We start from the raw sequence: 15,450 nt of genomic DNA on the forward strand, positions 1-15,450 counted from the left end.
CTCCTCCAGACACAGTGAGCTGTGCAATTAGTTTAGAGGAGAGCTAGGGGAGGAAGGAGGAGGAAAGGAGACGGAGACAGCCAGGGGAAGGGGAGCAGGGGAGCAGAGACAGACGGGAAGGGGGGAGGCAGAGACAGGCAGATGGGCAAGGGGTAGGGAGAAGGAGGAATTTCGGAGGGGAATCTCAGCCCGTTCTGTGCTGTGGATCAGCGTGTGGCAGTGTTTTGTAGTGGCTGCTGCATAGAATGAGGATAAAACTATGCCGGGAAGACCTAGGGAAAGGATAGGAATCCTTTCCTTGCCCACCTCATCCCCAAAGACTCCTTGTCTGGCTTTTCGTGAGCCGTGGTGGTAATCCATCCCCAGCTGTGTGGGATGGGGGCATGGATGGCTGGGATTCTCACATGATCCCACACTCGAACGTCATCCCCCCGCTGAAAGGGGGAGCATGGTTGTGCGTATGGTCTGTTTGTTGCAAAGTCACACGCACCTTCTTGCTCCCTTTCTCTTGCCCTCCAGTTTCTCCTGAAGCAGATTTTATAGGGAGATATTGTAAAATGAAAATAAACGGCACAGCACTTGGCTTTGCCTCTAGATGCCCTGGTGAAGGTAATAATGTTGTAAGTGGCCATCAAAAGGAATTAAGAGACGTGCAGCCGGAAAGCAGAGATTTGCTTGCAGGCTCCCAGGGCAGATTTGACTAATGGAGGAGACCTTGGCTCTTATTCCCTTCCTGCCTTTTTTTTTACCACCCCCCTCTCCCCCCTGCCCCCGCAAGCAAGCAAGTGCTACCTGCCTTGCTTCCAGGTATTGTCCTCTTCCCCACCCCTCAAACCTGCCTCTTCCAGCTTGCTTGCCACCTTCCATCTGCTCTGCCCGTTGTGGCTAGCATTGCCCACCCCTTCTCCAGTAGTACTCCTGACCCCCGGCACCTCCTGCTCACATCCCTCTCCCCAGCTCTCCTGTCTGTGTCTTCCTCTACATCACTTAAAGCTTTTTTCTCCGGAATTAAAGATCACCTGTTGTCCCAGCTAGGACAGTGATTTTTTTTTTTTTTTTTGCAAGGCATGCCAGCGATGCCTTCAAATCTTTCCAGACCCACTCTCCAGCTCCCAAAATATAGCATGCCTTTTCAGTTGTAAGGTAGTTGAGATAGAAACCTAGGCTTGCTAAGTGGACAGGCAGATGCAGCATCTTCAGCCTTGCCTTTGCTAGCCCTGGGCAGCCCAAGCCCATTTGAACAGCCCAGCTGAAAGGCCACAGAAGCAAACATATCAAGGTGGAAAGCGTGTGGGACCTATGGAGTCCTGGCTGCTTTCTTCCCCTTCTGGTTCTGCTTCTGTTCTTTTTTCTCTCCCTTTTAAAAGTTTTGCATATGGGTGAACAGGCATCTTTCTATCTCAGAACAGCCTCTGGTGCAGAATGCAGGGCATCCGCAGAAGGGACGGTCTTCCTGAGCCAGGGCCCTTTGGGCACTGTGGATAGAGCCGCCAGGTTTTCAACATGAATTTGTTTTCTGATTTCTGCAGGGAGATATCCCACCCACCACCTCTGCTTTCACCCCAGAATGCACCCCATATTGCCCTGGGACCCCACTTGAGACCTCCTTTCCTCGGGGTGCCTTCGGCTCTGTGCCAGACACCAGGTGAGTGCATAAGAAATGCTTGCAATCAGCCAGGGGAAGTGGGTAGAGCGAAGATGCAGGCTGTGACAAACTGTCCTTTAGCCAGACAGCCCAGGCACATTTTCTGTCTTTCCCCGTTACTGTTGTGCTGACTTCACCCTTGGTTTGCAGTGATGGAGCAGGTTGCCTTGGCTGCTCTCTTTTTTAATCCCCACCAGCCTGCCTGGTCCCATGTTTCGGCAGCAGGCTGCGCTGCCTTGGGAGTGAGGGAATAGATGGCCTCTAGAACAGAAAGGCAGCTCCCAGCTGCCCTTCCTGCTCAGTTAGCCCTCTGGGGAGCTGGCCCTGAGTTAGCAAAGAGTCAATGCTGAGATTAATAACCCCATATTATTGTTCTCCCTGTCCCCAGGTTACGGGTTCCTACAGCCGGCACAAGCAGAGATGTTTGCACGGCAGCAAGAGATGCTACGAAAGCAAAACCTGGCAAGGTAAAGAGTGTAGAGGGCTAGCCTGCCTGGGCTTGGGTTGGATTTTTCCTTCCCTTTCCTAGCAGCAGGCAGAGTAATGTGGGGTGCTGTGCTGGATGAGCTGTGCACAGGCGACAGAGCGGTGTCCGAGTGAGACCAATGGAAACAGTGTGTGGGTGTGGAGGTGGCATCTTGATCCTGCAAGCTCTGGTTCAGCGTGGCTGGGAGTTAGCAAGTTACTCACGGAGCCCACCCCCCTGATGTTCCCTCTCTGCCTCTCCCAATTTAGGTTGGAGATGTCGGCCGAGATCATCCGCCAGAAGGAGCTGGAGAATCTCCACAGGCAAAGGCTACTGGCTGGTGACCCACTGAGCCTGCATCCTGGCTTGCCCCCAGACCACCCGGCCCTGCGCAACGTGCACGACATCCCCGAGGGCCACCCGCTGCGGGAGGAGCTCTCCCGGAGGAACGCCATGCTGGTGCTGCGGCACAATAACACTCCCCTGCTCTCCCTCAACCCCAGCGTCCCCAGCAGTGCCACGCCACCCAAGGAGCAGCCCCGGCGGGGCAGCCGGAAATCGGCACACCACCGCGCTGAGCCGCAGGGGCTGAGCGAGGCCAAGGAGCTGGCGGAGCCCCGGGTGCGGGATGGGGTGCCAGACTGTAACGACGAGGAGATGAAGGACTCTGAGAGCGATGCGGATGTGAGCGACGAGAAGCTGGAGAGCCTGAAGGCTGAGAGCAGCAGCTCGACCGCTGAGCTTAAGGAGTGCAAAGAGACGGGCAAAGTCTGTGAAGGGGCCAAGGAGCTGGGTGAAGCGACGGCTGGCCAAAATGCCCCCTGCAGCTCCTCGAGCGCCGAGTCCCCCAGCCATTTGCTTGGCCCAGGCATCAACAAAACCGAGGTGAAATATCTCCCGCCAGCTTCCATCCCACCACCTCAGCCGCTGCCCTTCGGATTCCCTTACACGATGAGCCCCTACTTCCATGCAGGTGAGTGCAGGGGGGGCTGTTGCTGAGTTACTGGCTGGAGCAGTGACGTGTTTTGCAGCGTGCTACAAGTGGGACTCTTCCCCCTTCCTGTTCTGCAGTGTGGTTGTAGTTCTTTTTTCTCTGCAGGGAACCAAGCACCCTCTTTTAATTGGTATAAAGGACCCCATTTGCAATGAAGCAAACCAAGGGTCATAAAGAGGGCCAGCAGGGAGAAAGTGAGTCCCAAGCACATGAGAAGGGAGATTGCAATATGATGGACTAAGGGATCTTGCAATTGCTTGGGCCGCCTTTGGAAGCCATGTTTCCAGGGCAGACACCAGTCAACTATGGGGGGCTTCAGGGAGGGGCAACAAAAATTATTAATGGCTGCAAGGTGCTGTCCTACAAAGTAAAGGGCCAGAAGTATTGTGTCTGGAAGGGTGGCCTGAAGGGCTGCAAAGACTGTTGGGCTGTGCTCATGTGATTTCCAAGCAGTGGGGATTGGAGGGGCCAGGTTGGAGAGAAACACCCAGATACAGCAGGAGAACGGAAGGAGGGCTCCCCAGGGTGACTTGGATCGGCCCTGCGTGGGCAGAGGCCACAGGCTGGTCGTGAGGCTGTTCTGCAGGGAGAGGTGCAGATGGCACTGGGGATGTGCAGGGCTGGAGGGTGGCTGGCTGGTTCCCATGTGCTCGGTTCTCCCTCAGCGTGTTGCCCTGGTTTGAGGAGAGGTAAATGAAGGATTAAAGCTGCAGCATTTTCCTCCCTGCTGAGTATCATATCCGGGACATTTCCAGGGTAGTGTGTGAGACAGCACCTTTGGGATGGGGTGTCAGAGAGTTCCCCAGCAGTGACTTGCACATCTTGGCTGCCCCGTGCCCCTGGAGGTGTCAGAGTTACCACTGCCGTGCCCCTTTTCCAGGGCAGAGGTAGATGGGCTCTTTCCCCTGCCTGTGGCATATTTCTCAGTCTCACAGGCACTGGTATAGCTGGATTGGTGCGTGTTGGATGGGACAGGCAGGCAGGGAAGTCGTTGCCAGCTCGCTTTCTCAGTGGCGCCGTCCCTTGGGCTATGGAGATGGGCAGCAGAGGCAGGCACAGCTGGAGCCAGAAGGGAGCAGTGAGTACGGGTGGTACAAAGTGGCGTTTCAAATCCTGGTAGCTGGTCTGCCCAGGGGTCTCCTGCAGGCAGAGCAGGGTGGCAGCCCCGCTAGCCTAGCCAAGAGCCAAAATCTGCCTCAGCTAATTACTTGGCTGAGCAATTAGCAGGAGGTAGGACCTCCTGCCACGTGGAGGAGGGAGAAAGGGGGGCATAGCATGTGGGTTGCTGAGGCTGCCTGTTTTCTATGCAAAGAGCTGCCGCGGTTGTGAACGCGGCTGCCCATCGCTCATTAGAGCTGCCTTCCAACCAGGAAGGAGGAAGCGATTTTTCTGTGACAGGCAGGTGGCCAACATGATAAATATTCCTGCTGCCTTGGGCTGCTGAGGCTTCCTCGCAGGAGCCTTTTTCTCCCGGCCATTAAAAAGGGAAATGCACAGCTCTGTGGTGCTCATCGCTTGTGTGAGGCTCTGCAGGGAGGCCTGGATTGTAGATGGGTTTCCTCCCTCCCCCAGCAATCCGCGAGTTACTGTAATAGGCCATTTATTATTATCACTTCGAATTTATATCACGATCGTGTCTTGAGGCCTCGGCAAAGATCAGGGCTGTGTTTCACTGCCCAGTTTCCAGGCACTCTTGATTTGTGGAGCCTGTTCCAGCGTTGTAGGTCTTCTCCTGAGGGCTCTTTTGCTTTCGGCTAGCTTCACATGTTGTCGTGGCTGTTAATATTGCCTGTTTGCGGGACAGCAGAACTGAGTTCAGGCCCTGTTGTGGAGGCACTGTACCACTCCATAGCAAAAGCTCTCACCTGAAACAGCCTTGGGAAGACAGGGCACCTTGTTCGACGCAGCACAGCAGGTCGATAGGGGAGTTGGGAGTTCAGCAATTGAAATATTGAGGGCTATATTGATCCAAATGCTGCGGGGATCGTGGGGTGTGCTGGGGTAACGTGTGTCAATGAAAAACGTGTTACTTTGGCCCTTGGGGAAGACAGACCACCGGAAGACAGACAGACAGAACTGCACCCACCTCTCCCCTAGTGCCAGATAATTTCCGTAATCCTTTTTTTGCACAAGGACTGCTCTTTTTGCCTGGATGGTGGCAATGTCGTGCTGTACGCTGGAGGCTGGTAATATGAAGTAACCACCTAAACGAGGCAGGTAACATGGCGGGCCGAAAGGAAGAGCCAGAGGGAGGAGAAGAGAGAAGTGGCTGGCTGAAAATGACCACTGAGTTTCAGGCAGTTCCTCTGGTCTTCCAGCAAGGGGAGGCTCCTTTGGAGGCAGAGCGCTGTTTTCTGTCCCTACTGGGAAGAATATCGATGAGGCAGCCAGAGCTGGGTCGATTCCCTGAGCTGCCTTCTGGGGATCTGGCGGCTGCTCGATGACCTCATCTCGTCAAGGTTTCAGCAGCCTTGCTCCCCTCCTCCTCCCGCCGCCCTGCTCTAGCCCCGTCCTTTGGAAAAGGTGAAGGATGGAGTGTGCAGGAGGCTAAAATCCTTCTATCGATCTGTAGTCTGGAGAGCAATTAACTCAAGCCTTCCAGTGCGACTCCATGACCCGAGCCCTCTCTGGTGTGCGGGAAGGAGGGGGTGCATGGACAGGGAGGAATGGGAGAGGGGTTAGAGAGTGGTAGCAAAACTGATTAAACCCATAGGTGGGCTGACTTCCAAGTGGGTTTGCTTTGTGCACTGGTCTCCCAGTTGGCACCCGAATTGTCTCCTGTGATGCCAGGAGCAAAAACTCGCATGTCTCCGTGCCACAGAGACAGCCCCATTGCAGCCTGGCTGCTGGATTTGCGGCAGAGGTTTCCCTTACTGGGATGGCCAGAAGCGTTGCTCTCCCTGACCCATTCAGCCTTTGGCTTCTCTTCTGAAGCAGCTGGATATCAGGAGGAGGGAGGGAAATTATAAATGGATTGCGGCATGGGCGGTGAGGCTTTTACGTGGACACCTGTCTACAAGACACTGGCCTGGGACGATGGATTCTTTTCAGCCCCTACATGCTGGGCCCCATCTGGTGAAATGCTCTGTAATCCATTACCAGTTTCTCGGACCATCATTTATCACAGAGCAAGACAGAGGAGGCCTGGCAGGGAATAGATGCTGCCCTTTATGCATCCTCGCAGTCCAGCAGGATCCAGTGACATGTCATTATTATAATAGAAGGTGCGTCCCTTCTCGCCACTTGGCACCTATTTGTTATCATTCTCCAAACTGCCAGAGCAGTGGTGAGCGGGTGCAGCCGTGCACAGAGATGGAGCAGACGGTGCAGTATCTTCCCGAGAGGCACGGGAGGAAGGACAGGAGCCCTTTTGCTCTAGGGAATTTAGAATTATAAAGGGCCAGTGACTGGATGCCGTGTGCTGAGGGCTGGCCCTGTACTAGTTGCAAATTAGATACACACTGAGGGCAGAGGGACCACTGTAATCAGCTCTTGTATCCTCCTGCAGAAGTCCTTCCTGGGGTTATTCATGCATCTGGTGACTTCAGACCGGTGATGGAGCTGAGGTGGGAGCAAAAGGGCAGCAGGGGATGCCTGAACACCAGGCTCCACATGCCTGACTTCAGGGGTGCTGAGTGCGCAGAATGGCAACTGAGTCTTTGGAGCTACTAGGGCTGAGCTCTTCTGCAGTCACCCTGAGATTTTGGGCTTTTCTGCAGGGAACAGGGGTGTGTTGCCACTAACTCCAGTGGAAATAGGTTTCCACCCTCTAGCTTTTAAGTTCTGTGGCACAGAAACTGCTAATAGGCCAGAACCCAAAGAATTGGTATTTACCTTCCCCCTCCCAAGAATATTTCCACCAGTCAGTCCCTGTTTCCCTGGTATAAATGGGAAGGGAAAACAAACTCTCCGAGATAAATATTTTGGCCGTATTATATTTCTCTGTGTGTGGGTACGTGGAAAATATTTCTTGTTCCCATACAGCAGGCCTGTCTTGCCCTCACTCTTGGACCCAGCAGGCTTACTGTGTGTGCATCTGCGTGCATCCTTTCTCCTGGGGGCACGAAGAGACAAAGCAAAGAAAACCACAGAGGCGAAAGGCTTCTGTAGAAGGAGCAGTTGCTAGCCCAGCTCTGCTGGCAATGTCAGTAACCCTGCAAATGATCCCGCGCTTGGTGCGCTTCCAGGGTTGCAAGCGTGTGTGCAGGAGAGGACCGTCGGGAAGCCTTACACCTTTCCCCTCAGCCCTGCCGGTGGTGAATGAAGCGTCTGGGCTAAATCTCTGCCCACCGGTGGGACGCGGCGAGCGCGCGACTGGCGGGGACTGACCAGCCTCTCTCCGTGCGGGCCGAGGTTAAACCCTGAGGATGGGTCTGGCTGGCTGGTGACTGGAGAATTCATTCCCAAGCCCTGTGTTGCTGCAATTCAATCCTTGGCTTGCTTTTGGAATAAGGAAGTACCTAATTTTAAAGCAGTTGGCTGTTAGAGTCGGATCCCCTCAGAGACGCTTGCTCTGGCTGCAGATGGAGGTGTCTCGCCCGAGCATTGACTGTGCCTGGAATAATTGAGTTCAATTTCACTTCCTCTATTTACCAAGCTGCAGCCACTCTTCCAAAAAGGAGAAAGAGAATTATCCCCCACCCCGAGAAAGAGAAACCCTCCCCCAGAATGGCAAAAAAAAAAGGGAAAAAAAAGCCCTCAGCCATTTGGGCGTTTTGTGAATTTTAACATAAGCAGCTGTGAGCGTGTCTCCTGGAAAATGGAATGCAATAGGAATGAGAATGAGGGCTCGTGTCCATCTGTCTGTCTGTCTGGTAGCTGGGGGTGGCGAGGGGAAGGAAAGTGCTCGCTGGCTATTTGGCAACGGCCTCTGCCTCCACCTCCCGTGCTGACAGGCGCCTCGCTCGCAGGAAAGCCGCTCGCTTTCTCTGCAGCTGTTATCAGACACGCAAAAGTATTTGAAGCTTTTTCTAGCTGGAAGAAGAAGGGGTGTGAAGAGAGTGAGGAGCTGCCTGGCCTCCAGCGGGGCACAGGGTGCCGAGGCGGGCGGCAGCGAGCTCTCAGCCAGGCAGAGCTGCCCGGGGAGCAGCAAGCAGAGCATCTTGCAAGCCCGGTGCTTAGGCTGGAGGGGAGAGGGCCCTGTGCCTGCAAGAAGGAAAGATTGGAGTAGAGACTAAGGATGTGAGGAGGGTGTGAAAGTCTGGTTGTTGCCCGCAGCGAGCACCCTGAAGGTCCCGGGCTGGTAAGAAGCGCTGGCAAGGAGGCTTGCAAAGACGTGCCCGAGTCCCTGAGGCATGGGGAGAGAGAGGGACAGCCCCGTCCGTACTCCAGAGGGACAGGTAGAGCTGGCAGAGGCAACAGGCCTTGGAGGGCTCCTGTCTCTCCCCGCGGCTCCAGCCAAGACGTTCTGGCACTGGAGTTGGCACTCGTCTGTTTGCACTGGCTTGTGCGTAAGGAGAGACGCAGGCTCATCCCCGTTTGCTGGGGGCGTTTGCGAGCAGCGGCTGGCCCTCTCTCCACGGGAGGCTGATGGTCCTTGTGTAATTGCTGCACTAGGAGATGCACATTGACTGCCCGGTGCTGGGCTGCAGACAGGGCATTGCTGGCTCCTTCCCCAGGAGGAGGCGGCGCGGCGGGAGGGGAAGCGGTGGTGTGGCTACAGAAGCGGTGGTGCGGCTACAGGACCGGTGCGGAGGGTGAGGCTGGGAAGGGAAGGAGGAAGCTGGGAGCGGAAACGTAGTGGAAAAATGATTACATAGCGTCTGGCTGCTTCTTGTGCAGACTGCTGTTGTTTTAAAAGCATCTTATTGCCACGATAACTTCCTCTGTAAATCCTGTCCTTTTCCTGCTACCTTGGACTGTGCTGGTGGCTTTGCCAACGAGCTAGTGGAGACTCGGCGTGCGGCTTTGCCGTTGACTCTTTCTGTGCCTCCTGCCTCTGACCTGGTGCGTTCCCCCAGGGAACCGGCCGCTCCTCCTTCTCTGAGCTTGTGCTCCCCACCGTGATTTTGCTGCATCCCACTTTATCTTGTCGTTACTTGCAGAAGCGCTGTCCGACCTGCTGCGGACAGGAGCAAAGGAGTCACAGCCAGGGGTTACGTCCATGGTGCTGATCAAATGCCTCAGGGAAAAACCTTAAGCCCTACAGAACAGATAATTTTGTCATGATAGACCCCTGGGAGAGATATTTTTTCTGGTAATTTGTTGTTTTGTGCCCTGAAGCATAACAGTTTATACCCCTCATAAACTCTTTGTCTACCCACTATGATCATGGATGTTCACATAAATGTCCTCTTGATCTTTTGGGCTAAATGCTACCATGCAGCAGGGAGTTCCACAGGTTAATAATGCCTTTTTTTTTTTTTTTTCCCCCTCCTGAAGTGGCATTTTCTGGAACTAGGTTTCTTCCTTACTTGTTTCAGCATTTTTCCTTTCACGTGCTACAGTTGATACAAGTTACCTGGCTGGCATTTCTCTCGCCATTTCTTATTCTCTGTGCCTCTCCTCCAGCTCCTCTCTCGGCTCCGGTCTGATTTTCTCCCCGCGTGCACGTCCTGTGCTGTCAGGCGCTGGCGACGCAGGGCGGCGGGGGGGGCTTTCTTCCACCCTTTTGGAACCCATCACCTTTGTCTCTGCTGACAGGGCTGGGACCTGAACTGCTGTTGCGTTTCGGAGAATTGACATATCGGCTTGAACTGAGCTGTGCTATCTTCAGAGTGTCGCAGGGCCCGTCACCCATCAGATGCTGGGCCAGGAGAGATGCCCGGCTCCTGTGGTGGAGTGGAGGGCGGTGTATTCTGAGGCAGCGGCTGTGTTGGGGCAGAGCGATCCAATGGATATTTCAGGCTGGGGTGGATTGAAAGTGAACACTTTGAAAGAGCAAGGCGTTCTCCAGTGATTCACGCTCCGGCAAGGCAGCGGGCCACCGGGGAGAAGGGCTGGAGCCTGTTATCATTCGGAGCACGTAGCCAGGAGAAGGGCTGGGGGAAAGAAACCCACAGGGCAGTCAGAGTTTTCCGCTTTGCGGTGCGTGTGGAGAAACACTCCTTCAGGGTTTTTTCTTTTCTCTCCCCTTCCCCCATTTCTTCCCCGCAGCTGAAGAACATTAAACACATGAAATGCATTAGCTAGGATTTTTCCTTTCCCCTGCCCCCCTTTCTAAGCTGGGGACCTCCAGGAGGAAGAGGCCTATGAATTGACCCTGCCCAGTGCTTTAATTGACAGGTCATTAAAGATGAATGTGTGGCTAGAGAAAAATATTCAGATTGCAGGCTAGTTGTTGTCCGTGTGGGATTTTAATGATTTATGTTTCTTTCTCCTCCCCTCCTTCCTACCCCCCAACTCCAAACAATCCAGGCACCATGGGAGGTCTGTTTCTGGATGGTGAGGAAAGCCCTGCGCTGGAAGACATCAGCAAATGGACGGTGGAGGACGTCTGCAGCTTTGTGTCCAACTTGTCTGGCTGCACCGAGTACACTCAGGTAAATCTCTTAACAGCCTCAAGACCATCACGGGAGGAGCGTCCTCCCTGCAAGCCCCTGTTCTCTCCCTCCCATCTGTGCCTATTTTGTTTGCATCGGCCATCCTAGGAGAAGGTATATCTCAGAGCCCTGCAGGGCCTGAAGCTTTTTGGTTTGTTTTTTTTTTCTAGTGGATTGCTAAATAGCTGCTTGCTGCCAGTGAAGACCCCGAGAAGGTGTGTGATGGGCCTTGCAGATGGATAGCAATAAGGACAGAGTCCAGCAGGAGAGGATGGGCGTAGGGGCAAGGTTAGGAGTGAGCATCTGAGCTGCGGGGTTGATCATGGTTAGTGGCTGTTAGTATTGCTTACCTCTCACTGTCCAGCTCATGCTTTTAGAAGCTGCCCTGTGCTCTGTTGCAGAGCTGAACACAGCGGTGGCTTTGTGTGGGGCAGCCGTGCTGTGGGACGGGCTGTCGGGCAGTCCCTGGATCGGGCTGGGCAGCTCGCGGTACCAGCCAGCCTGGCAGAAGGTGCCGCATTCTCTTGCTGCACCCAGAGCGTTGCGAGGGCAGAGCGGGGCTGTGCGAGACCCTGCCTGCACAAGCGTCAAAGTAACCACCGTGCTTACGCTGTAGAGTGATGGCAACTGTGATTTTTAAGCTCATTATAGCAGAGTTGAAATATCCACTGGTACTGGGGGCTTCATAAAGCCTGCTCAGTGTGAGGTCGTGAGGTGCAATACAAAAACCAACCCTGTGTTTTTGGCTTCCACATCTGCTAGAGTCCATTATAAATGCCCCATTGAGAGAATGCACCAACTGCGAAGGCACAGATTCCTGAGCTGTCTGGGACAGCCTTGTAAAGAGGATCTAGTGTGCTTAGAAGGCAGGGACTGAAAGTAGCAGAGATAGAGAGGCAAAGGGCCAAAGTTCGGGACAATCCAGCCTTTCAGCAGAGAGACATCCTAGGCTGAGAACAGGTCTTGAAAGGGAGGAAGGAGAGCAGGAGTTGGGCTTTCCGGACATGCCAGTTCAGGAGAGGAGCTTCCCTGACTGACAGCTAAGGAGTGCGAAGCTGTGCTTTGACATCCAGGCTGGCTGAAATCTGAGTTCTAAAAATCTGCTGCCTCGTCCTCTGTGGCCCTTGCTGTCTCTCCCTCTGTTAGTTGCATTAGGCAAGCATCCTCGCCCAGAACTTATGCCTGCCCCCAGCCATTTTGAGGAAGGTAAAAGCTCAGCACCCCTGCTTCTGCGGGGACCGCCTGCTAGCAGAGCAGCGTGCAGATCTGGCTCCAGGGAAGCGATTCCCTTCAGGTTATGCTGATTTGGGAGTGTGCCACGGGGAGAGGTGCACGCTTTTGCGTCCCTCCAGAGAGGGGATGGGGAAGAGAAAACCTGGAATTGCCCCACGCCTCCCCCTTCTTGCTCAGGTGACGGGATAATGTGCTTTCAATCTGAAGTCTGTCCTTCCCTGCCCCCTGATGGGAGGGTAATCCCATCACAACATGCTTTGTTAAAACCACCTGTAAAAGCCGTGCTGCTTTGGAGCAAACAGCCGTGCGTGCATGCATGCGAGAGGCGGTATTTAGGACGGTGAGTGCTTGTTAGGGAGACGGGGTGCATGTAACATTCCCCAAGAGGAAGGGCAGAGATTTGGGTTGGGCTTGGGAGTGGGTCAGGGTGCCTGGGTGTGTGGAGGAGGGAAGGGTCAGTTGGTGATTATGGAGAGACGGAGGGAAAGGACCCTGGTTAAAAAAAGATGGTGGATGGATGGGTGTTCACGGGAGCGAGAAGCAGCAGGTCTGTGCCTGTAGAGGAGAGTTCAGGAGCTGGGTTTAGTGAGGATGATAGGGGGATGAGTGATGGGTTCGTGAGTGTCCATGGGTGGGCTGCAGTATGTGTCAAAGAGAGCTCAAGCAAAAGGCTCTAAAACCGAAATATACAGCTACTCACGTTCTCTGTTACCCCCCACCCCAAACAGAGTGCTCTTGCACTGGTGGTATTGCAGTTTGTCTGCATTCCCGCATCGGGGAACGAAGACCAGAGTTGCCTGGAAGCTTCTGAATTAGGCCAGTAGGAAATGTGCAGCAATCTTTAACACAGCCACCTTGCAGAAGGATCATCCATTTACACCTCCCATGCCAGCTCCTGGTGTACCAGTGGGGAAGAAATCAATAGCTTGCTGAGACAAAGGTTCAGCAATCTTCTCAGTGCATTGCAAACAAAATGTTTTACGATAATGGGAGCTGCTGTAAACAGCCTCCTGTCGTGGCCTTGCTATGTTGCATTATGTAGGGGGTGCATGGCTTAAGGGATGATGCGTTTTTATGCACTATGGTTATACGCTTAACAGGTTTTTTACTATGTGAAAATGCCAGTGTTCAAGGGCGACCCAGCTCTGTGGCTCTAAACTGCAGAGCTGCCTGTGTTCTCTTCTCCAAAACCACAGCTGCCGGGGAGGTCTGGCACTGGTCTGCAGGCTTCTCCTGCCAGGAAAACCCAGCAAGAGTTTGGTGGTATGCTGTGCATTTAGAAACATGTCTCAGACAAACAAGAAAACTTCAGCAAAAACAAAAGTTGCCGTGCCTGATCTCAGCCCTTGACAATATTCAGCTTTGTCCCCGCAGTGGATCAAGACCTGTGGGACGCCCAAGGGGGACGCTTTTCTCAAGTTAAGGCTTTTTGTGGAGGGTTTTAGTGCCGAGCGAAGGGAGGCTTTTGGCTCCCAGCCACATTGGCTTCAGAGGAAGGAAAAGAAATTGGTGTAGTAAGTTTTGCTAGGTCAAAGAGCAGAAACACATGCTGCAGTCGTGAGCAGCTTTGCCGCTGGAGTCCAGCAATAAAAAACACTTGCAACAGCTCAGCTGCCTTGGCTCTAACAGCTACTGCCACTCTCCGAAGGGACGGCTCTGGGCTAAGGTCTGCTGCCGAAAAAGAAGCCATTAGAGGAAATGGAAGCCCCCTCCCTTGCCGTAGCGGTTAGCAATAATAATGCTGCGCATAAGGCACTGCACGGCGAGACAGCAGGATCAGGCCCCACAGGCAGCTCCTTTGGGTGAGCACCCAGTATGAGCTGGGGCGTGAAAAAAATGCTGTGGCGTAGAGGTGTGGTTTAGTAAGAAAAACCAGGCATCTGAGCGACGTCTCCCAGAACCGAGGGGAACCTGCTGGCTAAGTGACCAGATGATGGCAGTTTACTCTTGAAGCGTTGAGCCGTACGTCCAGAATAAACACCCAGGGGAGGCTGGCGTAAGCGTAGCCCTGCTCTATATATGAAGAATGGAGCAATAAGACCACCTCTCCAGACCTTAACCTTTATAACACAGTACGTATTAGGTGGAAAACTCTTGCATGACCCTGTCACTTGAAATAGATAGAGGCAAGACAAAGTATTTTTTTTTCCGTCCTTAAGACTGTGTTAAAATGGGATAGTTTTGCATGGCTGGCTGTATTAGAACGTGTTCATGTGAAACTGCTATTTTATAAGACTATGCTAGCCCTGCTGTCATTTTTATTAATCCGTGTTGCTAGAAGTGTTGGGGGAAAAGGAAGGGCTTAGTGCTAAAACAGACGGGTGAGGAGGGCTCATCCTCCCTGATCCCAGCTGGTGTTCTGGGTATCGGGAGTCGCTGCCAAGCAGCGTGGCGGGCTGCGTTCTCCGGGCTGCTCGCGTGTTCTAGGAGTGGTTGTAATATGCGGCAGGCAAAGGAGGAGGAGGAAAAAAAAAGTGCAAAACTGAGTGTTGCACATGAATCCATCTAACCTGCAGAATGTGCTCCACAGATCTGGGTATGTATTTTGCCTGGAGACTGTTTTGGAAATCAGCAGCTTTGAGAAGGAAATGCATGAACAAGCGAGTCCCTCCTTTTCAGTTGCATATGCCTCACTGAAGACTGCAAATATTTTTGAAGTCTGCTGGGTCAGCTTTTTCCAAATATCCACACAAGTGTGAGTGACCTAGGATTTGCCAAAATTTAGATTCTTATCTTTTCTCCTATGTCTTCTGCCCTTTTTGGAGTTGGGATAGGGCCCCTGGGCATGTCACTCTTCTTTCTCAAATCTGCTCTCATACGCTGTCAGCTAGGTCAGCCATTCTGGTTGCTAAACCTGGGGATGTTCCCCAGAGAAAAAAAAAAACTTCACGCCCATTCCCAACATTAAAGAAAAAAAAAAGAAAAAAATGTATTGTTTTATCTAAACTGGCCCAACCAGCCCTAATTCACATTCCTACGTGTGTCTCCTTTTACGTGTTGGCTCCTAGCTGTGGATGCAGGACTGTACGTACCTCTCATGTATTAACGTGGGCCGACCTCGTCCCTGAGGCTCTCGGAGGCCACCTTTTTCTACGGCGCCCTTCCGTGCAATGGCAAGGCGAGCGCGTCAGATACGTCACGGGCATTTCTAAGCCTGGACCTGTGCTCTGGTTTCTTGCAGGTATTCCGAGAGCAGGCTATTGACGGCGAGACCCTGCCCCTCCTGACGGAAGAGCACTTACTGAACAACATGGGGCTGAAACTCGGGCCTGCACTGAAGATAAGGTCACAGGTAGGAAAATTTCCTACGTAGTAGCAAGTGGCACGCTTTAAAGGCGTCCTAGCTGGAATAGGGCTGTCAAGAGAACTGGCTTATTGAATATAATTTATCAAGCAATAATTGTTTATTTATTTGTAATTCTGGTTTCAATAAAGCTTGATCCGTCCTCCAAGATGTTCCACCTTCTCACCTGGAGCCAGTCCCATAACTCTCTCAGGAAGAAAACACGGCTGGTGTTCAGTGCCCAGGGGCAGAAGCAAACAGTTTGGGACAAGTGGTGGGAGGGAGTAACAGGGATACAGTGGGAAACTCCTAAAATGGACCAGCTCCCGCTAGGAAAGACACATTAGG

At 53.2% G+C, this 15,450-nt stretch overlaps 1 protein-coding gene across 2 annotated transcripts in view; it reads left to right on the top strand.

Moving 5' to 3' along the window:
* SAMD11 (sterile alpha motif domain containing 11) overlaps positions 1 to 15,450 on the top strand; it is a 181,368-nt gene that overhangs the window by 162,394 nt on the left and 3,524 nt on the right. For both annotated transcript variants that reach the window (XM_087755097.1, XM_087755098.1), the window contains 5 exons: positions 1,530 to 1,645; positions 2,034 to 2,112; positions 2,381 to 3,084; positions 10,462 to 10,586; positions 15,001 to 15,111. In XM_087755097.1, coding sequence (XP_087611223.1) covers positions 1,530 to 1,645; positions 2,034 to 2,112; positions 2,381 to 3,084; positions 10,462 to 10,586; positions 15,001 to 15,111 — 1,135 coding nt within the window. The remainder of the gene's footprint in view (positions 1 to 1,529; positions 1,646 to 2,033; positions 2,113 to 2,380; positions 3,085 to 10,461; positions 10,587 to 15,000; positions 15,112 to 15,450) is intronic.

This window comes from Nipponia nippon, unplaced genomic scaffold (assembly GCF_047370975.1).
Source record: "Nipponia nippon isolate SJK-2023a ecotype South Korea unplaced genomic scaffold, ASM4737097v1 scaffold_19, whole genome shotgun sequence".
NCBI classification, from domain to species: domain Eukaryota; kingdom Metazoa; phylum Chordata; class Aves; order Pelecaniformes; family Threskiornithidae; genus Nipponia; species Nipponia nippon.